Source organism: Ambystoma mexicanum, chromosome 9 (genome assembly GCF_040938575.1).
Source record: "Ambystoma mexicanum isolate Mex_15411 chromosome 9, UKY_AmexF1_1, whole genome shotgun sequence".
In the NCBI taxonomy this organism is placed as follows: Eukaryota; Metazoa; Chordata; class Amphibia; order Caudata; family Ambystomatidae; genus Ambystoma; species Ambystoma mexicanum.
The window spans coordinates 585644480-585662429 of NC_090931.1; the positions used below are offsets into that span (position 1 = coordinate 585644480).

General features: G+C 41.4%; 1 protein-coding gene across 2 annotated transcripts in view; it reads right to left on the reverse strand.

The window, feature by feature from the left end:
* The window catches only part of TRPV1 (transient receptor potential cation channel subfamily V member 1), a 434265-nt gene that overhangs the window by 29894 nt on the left and 386421 nt on the right, over window positions 1–17950 (reverse strand). For both annotated transcript variants that reach the window (XM_069615193.1, XM_069615194.1), the window contains exon 14: window positions 13506–13633. In XM_069615193.1, coding sequence (XP_069471294.1) covers window positions 13506–13633 — 128 coding nt within the window. The remainder of the gene's footprint in view (window positions 1–13505; window positions 13634–17950) is intronic.

Below are 17950 nucleotides of genomic sequence, written 5' to 3' on the forward strand. Positions count from 1 at the left end.
ATGATCATTCAGATGATGAGTTAGTATTTTTCATAAGCCTCACTTATTGGATTAAAGTGGAGAATAGAGAAATACTGCAGAGTATGGCAATGGTAAAAAAGAAACCATCATTTTTCCAGGAAGATTTAGAGAAATTGCTGAACATTTTATGGACCAACAGTTCATATGACGTGGGTCTATTGAAAGGAGCAGGAGCAGCTCAAATCAAGCTTAAACCAGGAGCAATCTTGCCACGAGCAAAACAATATCCCATGTCTAGAGAAGCAGATGAAAGTATATTTGAGACTATTGCTGCTTTAATAAAGCAGGGAATATTAGTGCCATCTGAGTCCCCATGTAACACGGCTGTTCACCCAGTGAAGAGGTCAACTGGGGATCGTAGAGATTTATTCAGGATCTCTGTCCCCTAAACAATACTGTTGAAGCAGAGTTTCCTTTAGTTTCAAATCCTGCTACAATATTATGCAACATCCCATCTAAGGTTAAATATTTTACAGTGATAGATTTAAAGAACGCATTATTTTCAATTCCCTTTCATGAATACTCACAAGACTTGACTTCATTTTCATAGAGAAATCTGCACCTAAAACATACTTATCTTCCTCAAGGGTACTGTGAGTCCCACTCAATCTTTAATAGGGTTGTCCTGATAGATTTAGGTTACGTGCAACTTGAGAGTGCAATAATCCAGTATGTAGATGATATATTAGTGTGCACTGAGACAGAAGAGCAATGCAGGGAACATTCAGTTTGATTAATGACAATACTAGCAGAAAAGGGATACAAAGTAGAAAAAAGACAAATTACAACATTGCCAGGAAGAGATCCTGTATATAGGACAATTAATCTCTCAAGAAGGGAGAAAAGTGACACCTGAAAGAGCAGAAGCAATTATGAAGACTCCAGAACCTAAAACAGTGAGTGAAATGCAACAATTGTTAGGCCTATGTAACTACGTTCCAGTCTGGGTTTTCCATTATAAAAACATATATTTGACCACTTTTAAAAGGACTTAAGGAAGCACAGGTAGGCAAAAGTAAGATAACATGGACAGATGATATGACTGAAGGATTTGAAGAATTAAAAAGGGCGATCGCTACAGCCCCAGTGCTAGTAATTTCAGATTATCATGAAGAATTGTACCTATTTTCTCATTCAAATGGAAAAGTTATGACAGCAGTCCTCACACAGAAAATGACATTAGGACATGGACACAAACCATAGGCTTATTCTAGTGGGATTTTAGATACAGTAATTAAAGGGCATTAACCTTGCAAACAATCATTAGCTGCTGCTGCAATTGCTATTGTAAAAGCTTCAAGCAATACAATGTGGTGTTCAACAACATTATTTGTCGAGCACTCATTGTACGCCATTCTAGAAAAACCCAAAATTACATTGACTGCACAAAGAGCATCAGAATATGAGGTAATTATTCCAAACCAAATGGTCAAAATTATTAAATGCAGGATAGTGAACCCAGCAACATTCATAGCAGAACCAGTAGAGAAGGAGGACTATGTTGTAGAGGAGCAGCTGCATGCCTTTGCAGGAAACCCTGCCCCCTTAACTCCCATACATTGGATACTTGAGAAAGTGCTGTGTTTGACACCTGCCGTTGTGCCAATACTGCAGCGTGTGATCGAGAAAAGATACCCATTGAGACAACCGTACCGAATGTATCGCCAAAGGGATGACAACTTTAGGGAGGAACTACCTGAAGGAATATGAGAATGAGCCGAGAAAAGAAGCCAGTGACATCACAAAAGAGTATGTACAATGTTCCGAGATACTGGCTGAAGAAGATATATAGATCCTGATGAGCCTAATGACGAAGTAGAGAATCAAGTGAACTTTTAAATATGAAAAAGGAGATTACATGTGCACAAAGTGCTGCAGAAAATCAACTGTTCAATAAATGTACAGATGCTAAAATGCAAGTAGAATAAGTCATCATAGAAGCTGGCTATATGTAGTGAATAGAATGCAGGCGAAGCTGCCATTGTATAGAAGCTGGACATCGGTATCATGAATTTAGTAAGCCTGGACCCATGAAGGGGGAGGGAAAACTGTGTTGCAGCAAGAATAAGCTGAATCGTGGGGCTGCATGGCGAGGGTCTCTGGCCTGGAGTCAAGAATGAAGCTGCCAAGGTCAGCAATCTATTCTGGAAAGGAGCGAGCGTGCAATGAATGAATCATCCCTTTGCTAAGGTGCAAAGAAAGAACACCAAAAGTGCCAAGTTCAATTCATTTAAAGTATTTAAAACCTGCAAAATGGACCAAATTGTGGTCTCCTGTCACGTGAGCCAAGGATGAAAATAGAACACGACAGTGAGTGCTATCATTCCCATGTATTTTAAAGACAAGGATACTTTTCCAAGGCCAAGTTCAAAGACAATCTTCATGGCAGAAGGCATGGGTGATGAGAGATGCTGGACTAATTGGGTGGGGAGGTAGTGTCATGCCCCATCTCCTCGCACCTGGGTCTGGGCTAACATGCTGCTAAGTGAACCGAATGTTCCAGACCTGGCACAAGCGTGCCAACCAATTGTAGTGGTCCATATAACGAAGGACCTTATAGTTTGAAAACTAATGAGAAACCGTGTATCTAATGTTTCTGAAAAGGACATGTTTTAGAGGTACGCATATGTTGTCCACCTGACAGTGGGCAGCCAATCACAATCCTAGTTCCTATAGATAATATACTTAGATGCTCCCCTTAAACCAATCCCAACCCTTAGTAGCTTTTTCATTATTGCCACGTAGTATGACTTCACCTCTGACATATTTTTTTTATAAAAGACTGATTTGTGTGAAGATCGCTGAGAGAACCTGAGCGTACGCACATTGATGTTTGTTGTAAACTCCTTGTTTTAAATCATTGTTAATAAAAACAGTACTTTGCCATCTTCCTGAGTTGGTTTGGCTATTTGGATTTGGAATTATTTGGTGTGATCCCATCAATTAGATATGCACATTCCTAAATGACGCTAAACTCAATGTACATGACTGCACAACGTATACTGAGTTTTATGGTGACATTCCCAGCGTTAGAGAAAATGCTCTCGGTGGGGGGTTCTCTTTATTGATGGTTCTTCAAAAATGTACCAAACGACTTGTAAAAGGCATAATTGATAAGCAGTAGAACTGAACTGTGAGGGTTAATTTGAAGTAGTGACAAGTGCGAGATTGCCTTCGCATAGGTTAGCACAGGCTGCAGAATTAGTGACACTCAACGCTGCACTCCAAAGATATGAGGATGAGGAAGTGACATTGTACTCTGACTCAGCCTATGTGATGTCAACTGTACACGCAGGATTGTCACGCTGGAAAAGGAGGGGCTTCCTCCACGCATACAGCACACCAGTGGAACATGCGTCCCTATTGGATAAGCTTATTGAGGGACTAAGACTCCCATTGTCTTATCGTTGTCGTGAAATGCGCAGTCCACTCTAAAAGAACAGGCATGATTTCTTGCAGTAACAAAGCCGCAGATAAAGAAGCCAAAAGCGCAGCATATTTCCCAAACATTTCTGATTTTGAAGTAAAAAGTGTTAAACAAATGTCAGGAAGGTGCATGCTGATATAGGAAGGATTACATATGTGGTCTATTGTTCAGCTAATTGAATTACAAGGTCGAGCCCCACAAGAGGAGCAAGATTTATGGAGGAAGTGGGGTCTTCATCATGAGGCTATATGGAGACAAGATAGCACTGGAAAGCCGGTTATGCTTCTAGCATTATTGAGGGTGGTGCTGGAGCAGCTTCACTACCCCGCGCACATGACTCAAAAGAGTCTTGTCTTGCTGCTATGATTGCAGAAGATTGGTTTTCACCAAATTATTTAGAACATGTGCCAGAAATGTATAGCAGGGCATACTTTGCAGACAGTGAGAGGAGCAATCCCCAGACGCAATGGCCCATTTAAGCTTCTATATATAGATTATGTGGATATGTTGCAGGCATGCAATGGATATAGGCACATGCTGGTAGTAGTAGTATGTCCCTTTTCCAGATGGATTGAGGCACGTCCATGTATGCACCCCGATGCCACATGCGCTGCCAAGCTCCTTGTACGTGAGGTGTTTCCAAGATGGGGTGTGTGCGAAGTCCTGCAGTCTGACAGTGAACCACATTTTGTTAATAAAAGAGTAACCTGCTCAAATAGTTCATTAGGTATAAAACATAGGTTCTCTTCTGCCTATCAACCACAGGTGAATAGGATATGCAAACATCTAAAAAGACTCCTTAAAGAGAGGTTAGCTAAAATCAAGATCACTTTAAAGAAGGGGTGGTTACATTGCTTACCGCTTGCATTATTTGCACTGTGAAATCAGCCTGGCTCAGATCACCAACTGACTTCTCATGAGTTGGTGACTGGACACCGTATGAGAATACTCCTTGCTCCTCCGACTAGAATAGAAACTGATGCCCACATTGTAGCAAAGAGGTTAGGTGACAGGATGCATCATTATTTGGAGACTGTGACCACTAGTGTCTCTTTTAATTCTCAACAGATCAAGAACCGGAGGGAGAGGTCAAAGAGGATTGAAGAAGATGCCAACTAATTGATCCAGAGAATCTATTGAAGCAACCTAGTTTATATCCAGTAGACCAGGTGCTGGTACGAAGTTAATTTGCATCTGGAATTAACCACATTTCGAAGGACCATACAAAGTAGAAGAAGTTACTCCCACAGCTGTCAAGCTACAAAGAAGAGGAGCCTGGCTGCACCTGCATGACATCAAGCTATATGTATAAAACAAGAAGTGATAGGTCGCCTACCCCTACCTCAAGACCCTGAATCACCAAAGGTTATGTCCAAGGTAGCCTTATATAATTTTCAGGTTACACACACCAACCCTCATACAAACGGTTATTATTCAATATTCAATTTATTATTCAAAAAATTAGTATAAAAAACATTAATATACAAAACAACGCCTAAGGAAATATAAAAACAAACTGTGCTAATCACTTACAATCTAGATGGTGACAAAGCACCAGACCTTTCAAAACGTCAGTGACCATAGTGAAAGGTAATGGGAAAAAACAGTATATCTTACTGTGGGTATGTGCATGTGTACTTTCAGGGAAGAGTCAACATATATTGTGGTCTCCCAACTTCTAATGAATACCTCAAGGGTGTTTAACCAGAGTGAATGATGTAATGTTATGTTCTTAATTGGTTAATCACTCTGTGTAAGGTAACTTATGTGGATACAGGGTAGCAGCGGGTGATTTAGTACACGCCAGCTATCCTATCATGGTTTATTCTAAGTGAGAGATAGGAATCAGCTAATACACGTTCCTAATAACACGTCGACATATGTTTCGGCCTTTGTGACACATGCGGGATTCTCTCTGGTACCGTTGGTCAAGATGTGGATAATGGCCGTCTTCAGGACAGACGCAGATTTGAAAATTTTCCGTATTAAATACTTTCCCAATGGTAGAATATCTGGATAAGAATATATAAAAGAAATGCATAAAAAGGTTGTATAAATTGTGACATATTATTGGCCGATATTTAAAAGAGGGTGTGAACTGCTGGTCATGAAACTGCAGTAACTTGGACTGACCTGAGAGTAACTCTATTTCTTTGGGTCGTATCTGGTAGAAAATATCGGCAGATTCAGATGGGTTCCTACAGGGTGGCCATCCATTCAATTTCAAATATTGTGTCTGTAAAACATACAGACAATAATTCGTTAGATACCTATTTTGGCTCTTCATTATTTATTCAATAATTTGTTAGCGCATAGGTGCCAGTGATTTTTAAAGGTTACCTTTCGTTTTTCTTTTTTCTTTCTTGATGGACTGATGAGCTACAACAACTTCACTAAGCTCGATTCGCAATGGTGATGGTGTTCTTGCACTTGTTATTACACTGAGGCTGTGAAGAATAACAGAGACATTTACAGCTTGCTCATATATGAAAGGTATTTTAAGTCATGTTATTTTAGAAAAACAATAAATAACGGTAGCTATATCAGTGCATCGTGCACATATATATTCTAAGCTAATGGCAACTGCTAGCCAAACGGCTGAAGTCCTTTACACTGTGCAGCTAGTATTAGTGGTCATTGCAATTCCCACTTATTATTACACTGAGGCTGTGAAAAATAACAGAGACATTTACAGCTTGCTCATATGTGTAAGATATTTTGAGTCATATTTAAAGAAACAGTAAATAACGATAACTATATCAGTGCATAATGCACATGTGTGTTCCAGGTAAATGGCAACTGCTGGCCTAACGGCTGAAATCATTCACGTTGTGCTGCTAGTCTTAGTGGTCATAACAGTTCCCATGTAACATGGGGACCGGCAGCTGAAACAAAGTAACATATTCCGAACGCGGGAAGACCCTTTGGCCTCTAGCACCCGTGTTGAAAAGCGCAGCGCGAGGTGGGTTGTTAAACCTACGGCGCCATAGATATATTGTCTGAGCTCACCTTCCGCTTTAGCTTAAACATAGCGGTTGAATGGAACAAATTTCTGTAAACGATTGAACACATGTCTCACTGATTGGACCAAATCTTGTATAAAGTATCACCATGCCGAGAGTTGTTTGATAAACAAGAAGTTATGCTCATAAGTAAGTTTCACGTCGAACAACTGTGATAATTTATCATGTACATACAATTTGATGGTTGAAGTGAGTGTAAGAACATTGTATATTGTCTATAGTACCTACGTTCTAAAAGATGGGGCCTAAAAGACACAGGTTTATTGTATATACGTATCACCAACATGCTAACTTTATAGGATTATATACAACATACGGCTGTAAAATGTGTTTCTGCTACTTGATGTGTATCAAATATGAACAACATAAGTGGTTTAGCCCAACTGTAAATTACATTTACTCTTCTGCAATATAGAACACAACTGGTCGACGTGATGATGTCCCACTTTTAATCTGTCTCTATCACTACACTGACTATGTACACTACAAACCCCAGCATGCATTATACAGGTGCACTTTGCCGGACCGACACGAGAGTCGGCCGTAATTGCCCTGTTACTACGAAAATCTTACAGTGATCGTAGGCCGTTTGTGCCACTTTCCTTCTAATGCATAACATTAGATGCTGTGAAAAGTAACTAATTGTAGAAATTGAGAGACACCAATTCACGGTACGTATACGCACGTGATACTCCTCACGTGCTGTTTACGTTCTTTTGAAAACACGTACTTAGCCGATATGTGCGGTCACTAGGCGTAGCAACGATACCTCGAATCGGATCGTACGGATTCAGACTTGGACTGAAGGTGAGCTCAGACAATATATCTATGGCGCCGTAGGTTTAACAACCCACCTCGCGCTGCGCTTTTCAACACGGGTGCTAGAGGCCAAAGGGTCTTCCCGCGTTCGGAATATGTTACTTTGTTTCAGCTGCCGGTCCCCATGTTACATGGGAACTGTTATGACCACTAAGACTAGCAGCACAACGTGAATGATTTCAGCCGTTAGGCCAGCAGTTGCCATTTACCTGGAACACACATGTGCATTATGCACTGATATAGTTATCGTTATTTACTGTTTCTTTAAATATGACTCAAAATATCTTACACATATGAGCAAGCTGTAAATGTCTCTGTTATTTTTCACAGCCTCAGTGTAATAATAAGTGGGAATTGCAATGACCACTAATACTAGCTGCACAGTGTAAAGGACTTCAGCCGTTTGGCTAGCAGTTGCCATTAGCTTAGAATATATATGTGCACGATGCACTGATATAGCTACCGTTATTTATTGTTTTTCTAAAATAACATGACTTAAAATACCTTTCATATATGAGCAAGCTGTAAATGTCTCTGTTATTCTTCACAGCCTCAGTGTAATAACAAGTGCAAGAACACCATCACCATTGCGAATCGAGCTTAGTGAAGTTGTTGTAGCTCATCAGTCCATCAAGAAAGAAAAAAGAAAAACGAAAGGTAACCTTTAAAAATCACTGGCACCTATGCGCTAACAAATTATTGAATAAATAATGAAGAGCCAAAATAGGTATCTAACGAATTATTGTCTGTATGTTTTACAGACACAATATTTGAAATTGAATGGATGGCCACCCTGTAGGAACCCATCTGAATCTGCCGATATTTTCTACCAGATACGACCCAAAGAAATAGAGTTACTCTCAGGTCAGTCCAAGTTACTACAGTTTCATGACCAGCAGTTCACACCCTCTTTTAAATATCGGCCAATAATATGTCACAATTTATACAACCTTTTTATGCATTTCTTTTATATATTCTTATCCAGATATTCTACCATTGGGAAAGTATTTAATACGGAAAATTTTCAAATCTGCGTCTGTCCTGAAGACGGCCATTATCCACATCTTGACCAACGGTACCAGAGAGAATCCCGCATGTGTCACAAAGGCCGAAACATATGTCGACGTGTTATTAGGAACGTGTATTAGCTGATTCCTATCTCTCACTTAGAATAAACCATGATAGGATAGCTGGCGTGTACTAAATCACCCGCTGCTACCCTGTATCCACATAAGTTACCTTACACAGAGTGATTAACCAATTAAGAACATAACATTACATCATTCACTCTGGTTAAACACCCTTGAGGTATTCATTAGAAGTTGGGAGACCACAATATATGTTGACTCTTCCCTGAAAGTACACATGCACATACCCACAGTAAGATATACTGTTTTTTCCCATTACCTTTCACTATGGTCACTGACGTTTTGAAAGGTCTGGTGCTTTGTCACCATCTAGATTGTAAGTGATTAGCACAGTTTGTTTTTATATTTCCTTAGGCGTTGTTTTGTATATTAATGTTTTTTATACTAATTTTTTGAATAATAAATTGAATATTGAATAATAACCGTTTGTATGAGGGTTGGTGTGTGTAACCTGAAAATTATATAAGGCTACCTTGGACATAACCTTTGGTGATTCAGGGTCTTGAGGTAGGGGTAGGCGACCTATCACTTCTTGTTTTATACATATTAGTCTCCCACCGATAGTGCCGCCCCCTCGATAACAAAAAATTGGGAGTACCCAATCATATAATCTTGACATCAAGCTATATAAAGGGGAGACCTTGACCCCTCTTTCATCTGCTGATAGTGAAGCAAGAAAAGAAGTTCCACGCATTCAAACCAGATCGGCTAAGAGCAAGGATAAAGAATCCATGGATTAAAAAACACTCTGGAACAACATTGACATTTCTTAAGTCTAATAAGTAATGAATGGACTTGCAGCTGTTCTAGAACTATTTTATATAGGAACAAGAGACAATGCATTAATGTACTGGATTCAAAGAAAAAGAGCACACTGCATTTTCTATGGTGTCAATCACAATAACATTGCACACATTCTTGTATGCTGTTTTTACCTACATATTGCTGTCTTATCCAGGTCTAGTAAGACGACACATAGACATTGTGACATTTCTTGGTAATTCTAAAAACAGTCATATAATTGTTAGAATCATTATGCATTTTTTGATATAAACGTGTGATTTACAAAAAAAGAACAGAAATTACACAGTAAATAAAAAATGGGAATATAAAATGCACACTAACAAGGAGACTGGCTACTCCACAAGTGTTCGTGTGGCATTTGAATACTATGGCTATACTTCTTACAACTACATTTTGCCTCATGTGTTGTCTGTATTTACTTATGCTTTTCACATTTTGTGAGATATTGTTTTATAATTTAAGTGAAATACTTGAGACTGAGACATGCCTTTCTGTCCCTGACAAAGATATGAGTGATATTTTTTCTGATATTTCTGAACAAATTGTCCGATCTAAAAGAGATGTTGGGGAAGGTAATGAAGATATAAATTCATTTCTTGACAATTCAGCTCATTTAGAGAATAACACGCGGTATCAGCACATGAGAGAGGTGGGGAAAAGAACGTTAGATGAAAGCTGGTATGTATGTTCTCTCATCCCTTAAGCCATGAACGCAGCCAGAACATTCATTGCAAAATAAATACCTGCACACAATGCAAAGTGCCTTAGCCATCTAGCAGTGAGCACAACAAGAGGACAATTTGAAGGAAGATGGGCAACCCTACGATGGCGATTGAATAAATCATCTCCATATAAAGATGCTTATGTAAAAATGCAGAAGATGGAAAAAGACATACGTTGATTGAGCAGAATGCTCATATATTCATCCATTAATGGAGAACAAAAAAGGGTTGCTGAACTGAAGAGATTGAGATGTGCAGGTATATAGGAAACACCAGGATTGCTAGGATGCTGGGAGAGACCTCCACTATTGGTATATGGACAAGCTCCCGCCAGTACAGGATGGGAAGAAGGAATGATATCCTGCAGTGCACATTTATTGATGAAAGAACCAGTAGACATAGTGCAAATTGTAAATGACGGATACCTAAAGTCATGGGGCAAGTATTCCAAGGTACTAATATGGGTTAACAATGAAGCAGGACCGGTGTCCATAATACCAATAAAGAATGCAACAACATGCTTCACGGACAAAGGCCTGGTTGTAGTTGGAGAAAATAATGGATGCAAGCAGACGCTCGAAGTAGCTGGAATGAATGAAGGAACTGCCATGCTAATGGATCGCTATTGAGCATGTGGACCCAAAGCTTATATGCAGCTGCCTAAAAATTGGGGAGGAACGTGTTCCATGGTGATGATACATGTTCCAGCATTGGCGATCCCCCAAAGTGAGCTCCATATTGATGTTCTCAAAAATTGATGTACACCAGAGAAAGAAGAGGTCCCTCAACCTCCTTCGGTTGAAAAGAGATAACAATTTTTCAGCAATATCAACAGCAGCCTTTGTCGAAATTCCAGCGGAGCATAAATTATTCAGCAAGACAGCAGTGATATTTACAGCCATATTCCTTCCAGGAATACAGACTGCAGTAAACGCCAAGTGGTTACAGATCACTAGGTGGGAGCTGCAACTAACGATCAATACAACAATAAAAGGATTTAATGTGATCAAAGAAGAACTGAGGGTAATTGGGCTCATGACCCTCCAGAACAGGTATGTCATGGACTTAATCACAGCAATGGAAGTAGGCGTGTGCGCCAAGATTGTGCCTTCTTGCTGTGCATTCACACCTTCCCATGATGGAGAAAATGGAACCCACACAGAGGCAATAACTATGCCGACAGCCTGCATACAAAGATGTAGGATGAAGTTGATGAGACAGAGGAAGAACACTAGTTTTTGTCTCGGTTTTCATGGATTCCAACTTGGCTTGCGAATGACTTCAAACTACTTGGAGCAATACTAGTGTTGGTATTGCTAGGATTCTGTCTTATAAGGATCATTATAGGGCATAGCAAGAAGACAGCAAAGAAAGCTATTGGGATGAAGATAATGATGAATGTGAATGGTGACCATACACGACAGACTGAAGACACCACCCGTGAGAACATAAAGAAGAGTTTGTTGGCACATGCAGGAATGGGATTTTATTACCCAAAGGATCATAAGAACTATATTGGATGTTGGGTATTCTGTGAACTGAGTGGAGAATGTTGTCACATGACCTGGCGTGTGGATGAACATATAAAGAATGCAGGTGTCCTGAGGGGGGTGAGGTGACAAAAGTATGGATCCCGAACAAACCAAGATATGGAGAAAAGATGAAGAACATTGAAGAAGAGGAGGTGTTCCAGCACTCGACTAGAGGGGGGAATGTAGAGGAGCAGACGTGTACATCACTGATAGACTCTGCGCCCTCACCTCCGTCATACTGGAACAGTAGTAGAAGATCCCTATGTGTGACACCAGGTATTGTCCCAATGATGCATCGAGTGTATGAGAGATGATAGGCACTCAGACAACCGTATCAAATGTACCCACAAACTGAAAGGGTAGTGGGAGATTTGCAGGAACCACTAAGCTTTGGAGAGCTGTAAATAAAATCTGACAGCTGCAAAATGACATCATGAAGGAAAGACATAACGACACACTGAAACATATGCAAATAATTAAAGAATGAAGATGCAACTGAAGTAACAAGAGAAACATGTAATCAAATACGAAGTAATCATGTGCACCAAAGAAATAAGTGAGTAGAGATGAAGTGAATGTACATGCACAGAAACAGAAGGTAGATGACACATATAGAAACTTGCTGCAGAAGAGAATGTATGTGACTAAAGCGGCCATGAGAAAAAGATGGATGCCGGACTTGTGTTGAAACCAATCAAGCTACCTCAGAGACAGACCAGGGCTGCAGAGTCAAGAGACGCTTGAAAAACAGCTTTGTGTGAGGAATAAAGAGGAGTCTATTGGCCTCGGATCAAGGATCCCACATCAAGGAATAATTGCAAGGCACAAAGAGAGTCAAGAGGATAAGCCATGTAACGTAAGACATATTTCTCTTAGATTAAGCAAAGAATAAAACATTTGCAAGTACCAAGTATTGGACAATCAAGAACGCAGAAATCTTATGGGAGATAGAGCAACCAAGTCTCCAGAAGCCAAGAGGAGTAATGACAGTCAGCCAAATTTAATTAAATAGCACTAAATAAAAGGTCGAAATGGGCAAAATCGTGGTCTCCTCACACGTGATTCAGAAGTCGAAAACAAGGGCTCTACATTAAGCTCCAGATGAAGATAAAGATGTACCTGCACTCCCTTGAAAGTTCCAGAGCAGGGAACAGGCTGAAAGGTCAACTACAAAGAAGAAGCCTTGGTTTAGGGCCTGACCGATAAGAGATGATGGACTAACTGGACAAGTGGGTTTTCATCTGCACCTGAATTTCGTTTTGCTTACTGCTGCTAACGAGCCGAAAGTCCAAGGTTGGGATAGAATGTCAACCAATCATAGGGGTCTATGTAGCAACATGCTATACAATGTTGAACAGGCCAATCTGCTGCTGTTATTCTGTTATAATCTGTATTATACGTATTTAGAGGTGGTTCAAGGTGTGACTACCAGCTAAGGGGCATCCAGTAACGTTACTATTACTTATAAGACATATATGTACATATGTTCCCTTAAGCAATCTCGCCCTTCAATAGGTTTTACAGTTTGCCACGTAGAATGACGTCATAGCTGATGCATATTGAGGTATAAAGCCTTTGTATAATCGGATTGTTATTGTGAGTGCATGGACTACAATTTGTTGTATGCCATATGTCCCTACTTTATTGAGCTGATAATAAAGTAGTACTTTGCCATATTCTTTGAGTCTGTCTGGTTATTTGGGTCTAAGATCATTATTGCTAATTCCATCGAGCATATGAGACGCTCCAAGGTGCTAGTGCACAGCACTGTGCACAGCTCTCATAGTGGTGTCCCCAGTGTAACTAAAATGAATCTCAAGTGAAAATGCAACAGCAAATTGACTCTGAGGAAATTCAGTACATCTCTGCACTGAAATCACTTCCCACCAGTCATTTTTCGGTGGATATTCGAGGCAAGTAATTTTAGATACCCAGTGGAATTATTCAGCAGGTTTCTTTTTATAAGAGCATATGGGTGTATGGACCTTTTCATGAGAATATTGACTTACCTGAAGCACCATCTGTAATCCTCCTTGCCATCAGGGGTGATTCCGACAAGGACTGGTTTTCCGGACCGAAAAACATTCCTGAGTGAGTTCAAGAAGCTCTTCTCTATATCCAGGATGGTGATGGCACGCTGCAGTGGAAAACACAAAGTAAGGCGTGAAAAACAATAGGCCTGGCCAGTCATGAAAAGCATTCAAAATGCCACAGACTGAGACTTTAAAGTAATGACCAGTACTTTGCCCTTTGGGTGGTCTTTATCACCCAACAGTAGCCCCTCCCACTTCCTGGACAGTTGAACCATCCTTTATGAAATGGTTGGTTGTGACTCTTGCCAGCAGGAAATCCAAGCAGCCTGAGGTTATCACAGTAGTCTTATTGCAGGCATATTTGGTCCTGCCCACAGTCTCTGCCCTGCTCAATTTGGGAATTAAATAACTACTGGGGAAATGTGTCTTAGGATTATGGAAGCCTTTTCTAGGTATTTTTGCTGTCAGCCTTTTGGGGAATCCTAAAGGTCTTTCACCACAACCCCTCACCCCACTACAGGAGGGTTACTAAGGCTCCTGCTCTAGAGAGGATACATCACCCTAACACCCTCAATCCACTGGTTCACTGGATTGCCATGCAGAAATTGGCCGCCAGTTGGTAATACAGACTGCTTTTAGCTGTAACTGCCCACTCACGCAAAGTGGCATTTGTTTTTGTAATTCCATTTGACACAATAGCAACTGCCCAGTGGTGCGAGTTACTGCCAACCTCAGTGGGTGTTACATTTTATGTACTGAGTAGCTTTGTGTTTAAAAACATTTGTATCAGTATTAACTATTGGCCATATAAATCTTCTCCATAAAGGTTTCTCATATTACTGAAAGAGTGGTCTATGACTGTTCCAGTTGACCATATTTCCAAATCATGACTATACCCCCAATGAAAGCTAATAAAAAAGAGTGATACATGTAAGTAGCTTCAAACCATCAAAGACATTTGTTTGTCCTCTGCTCACCGTGAGCACCCGCTTCCTGGTCTTCCCGTCTGCCCGCCTCCCAGCATGCCCACCACTCTTCTGATTGGGCCCTTTGTCCATCATACACCTTAGGAGGGTCTAAGCAGCTGATGTCAGCTGTGCAACAACTTGGTTGCTGTTTGTCCAAAGGGTAAGTGTATTACCCGCTGCATGTGCCTGTCCCAGCTAATTAAAGCCTTTATTGGTATTAGAAACTTACATTTCAAGTTATTTTGCACTCTGTATGTCCTCTGCTAACCGTGATTGCCTGCATCCTGGTCTGTCTGCCTCCCAGCATACTTATCACCCTTCTTATTGGCCTCGAGAACCCTATGCCGTCCTCCACTCAGGGTAGCATATGCCCGGGCACCTCCAAGCTAAAGGCCCCAAGACAAAGGACAGCTCCAGAAGAAGCAGATGCAGTACATGTTTGCCCGCGTTCACCTGGGAAGCCTGCCGCCGTAAACCAGTAGCGACTGATAAGTTAAGTGTGGTTTGGGTGGGGAGTACAGCAATTACTGTATTCAGTGAAGCCCTACCACTATTATTACCTTACATAGCATAGCACACCCATGTTAGCCAGCTAGTAATTAATCTTCAATCACTGCTGCGTCCCAAATGTAAGTGTTTAAAAGGAACAGAAGGATAGCATAAATGACCCGATTGTGTCCTGCTCCTGGTTTCATTGGTAACTACAGTATTGCTGAACACTGTGCTAGAAGCCTGTTTAGATGGGTTCATATTGGCTAAGGTTTTGGTAGCGGGAGACATTAAAGTGGTATCAATGATCCAAAACTGATTGCCATCATGCAACCTTTCTTTATCACACTCTGCTCCCTCCCTTGTGTGTGTTATATCCCCCAAAATGGTGATAGGTTTTAGTGCACTTTCTCAGTTGGCTGTGTTCCAGTTGGGGGTGACGGTCAAGGTTAGAAGTGTAGGTAGCAGAATGGTGGCAGTGCAGTTGTATCTCTCTAACTCAACAGATACATTATCATATGTGTTGAAAGAAAGTAACTTTCTACTTTTCTGTTTTTCAGAGCTTCGTTGCTCCCGTGGAATCCCAACAACCTTAAGCCATCCTCAGCTGATTCTTCTGCCTAGGATCTAGTGCAGCCTTGCTCTCTGTAGACCCTTGTAGCCGAGCAGCAGATCCTACTAAACCAAGCCATAATGATTGAACCAGTGTTGTCGGTTGATGCTCTGGGGTGATGAATGGATGGGTTGTCATGGCAAACTAAAGTGTCACTCACCACTTGTGTGTTCACAATTGTTAGATCTCGAGGACATGCCCTTTCAATCATCTCTTTGGCACCAGTCACTGAATATCTCTTGCGCAGGCCTGCCACAAGGAATGGTTCTGAGAGTCCATTGTCATGGGTTACCTTCCATCTTACAAACTTGGCATGCTAATCCTCCTATTTTCATAGTAAAGGGATTTGTTCCTCTCGATTCTTATCACTGAACAACCTAAACCAACAGATTGTTGGTTTAGGTTGTTCAGTGGAGGGTATATGCTGCCTCTAGCCTGAGCCAGGAGAACGTTATCTCTGAGAATGTCTTCTGCAACACTCAGCTATGTACTTGGCCTTCTTCCTTCTCCATCCGTACAGATCTCACACTGGACACTCCCATTTCCTAGCTCAAATGTATCTCTGTCATGTTGGTCAAACTCCAGGATACCTACTTCCCATAATAGAGTCCGTCCTCTAGTAAAGTCAGAGTCTGTCTTCTAGTACCAGGTGGATATTGTGTCACTTGGTTTCAGAACAGAATGAGAGCAAAAGCACTGTACCCATTTCTGGGGCCTCTGCTTTAATAAAGATTACAGAACATATTTAGGTGCACTTTTCTTTCATGAGGGAGCGAAAGGATCTCTTGTGGTGCTGTCCTACATGGCCACCATCTTCCCCTTTGATCTCAATGCAGGCATTTGTTGCTATGGCATTCAGCACAAGATTGGAGGATAGCATTGCTTCGAAAGGGTTGTGCACATTTCTTGCTTTCTTTGTTTACTTCCCAAGGATTGCGGTCAATTAAATGGTAGGCTGTTGGGATGTGTTTAGTCAATGAACAGTATCTCAATTCTGAATCCATTGAGGTGTAGTCTATAAACCCATTGAGGATTTTCTGTCGATTGTGGTTAAGGGTTTCACGTACATGTTGACCAGCCATGGTGAGAACGCTGACCTCCTAGGACTCCTTGAGATGTTCTTTGGGATACTGAGAGGAATTAACATGTTTTACCTGAGATGAACTGTCCTGTAAAACATTTGAGCCATTCGTGCGTCATGCCTTCGCCACAAATTGTATAGTGGAGGCGGTGTGGGAAGATGACATGCTTAAATGTGTAGTACAGCAAAACAAGAGAGGTGATAGCTGGAAGATTTTAAATAAATGTGAACCTCTGTCATTTCTCTGGGCAACCCTCCAGACCACTGTTCTTCGCCTGCTAAGCCATTACGGAAAGGGGAAATGCCAAATGCAAATCAGGCTTGGTCCCACCATAGAAGGGGCTGTCCAGCCCAAACTGCTTGGCCACATTCCTTCTACACTAGACCACAAGCATGCCCAGACATGTTTCGGTCTCACTGGGCATCATCACTGAGGTGTACTTTGGGTCTCCAGGCCCAGCAGGCACAGTACCCACATCTGGGCATACCCGTCACACTCGGGGTGACTAAAGCAAAATAAAAGAGGTGATGCTGGAAGGTTTTGAATAAATCTGAACCTCTGGCATTGCTCTGGGCAACCCTCCGTACCATTGTTCTTTGTCTGACAAGCCATTACAAAAAGGGGAAAGACCGTATGCAAATCGGGCGTGGCCTCACACCAATGTGTAGTGCACCACTGATGGGTCCAGGAAAATGAGTGGCCAGATGGCTGTCATAAAATGCTTTTGAGAGTTGTATGCAGTGACTCACGCCTGGTCTGAAGCATTTAAATAACCGATTACATAAAATATTCTAGTGATGGCTGGACAATCAGAGGAGTTTAGTAAGTGGTAATGTCCCCAACATTCCCTTTTTTGTTGCTTAAATCGAAGCCTGCGCCCTGAGGTTGAAGAGGCCTGTGGTGCTGTGTATGTCCTGCCACATCACCACTAGCAGACAACATTTTTCCCCCATCCCAACCTTGGAAGATGGCATGTCGGTGAAGCTGGTGGAAGAGGACCAACCAGAGCGAGTGTACATTGGGCGACAACTCCTGTTGAGTTTATCGACCTTCTCCTGAGTAGTGACTATGAGACCCACCGGGCATAAGGTGTAATTTAGGTATCGCGCGTTCTACTCAATATATTTTGTGACCCGACAACTACGCAGCTTGTTTCCACGAGGCTATTAACTATTCAGGAAGCACAAAGAGCGGATCATTCGAGAGGGGGAGGCTTTGTCAGACAGTGTATGTCAACCGCCAACCCGTGTGTGGAAATGTAAGGATCAG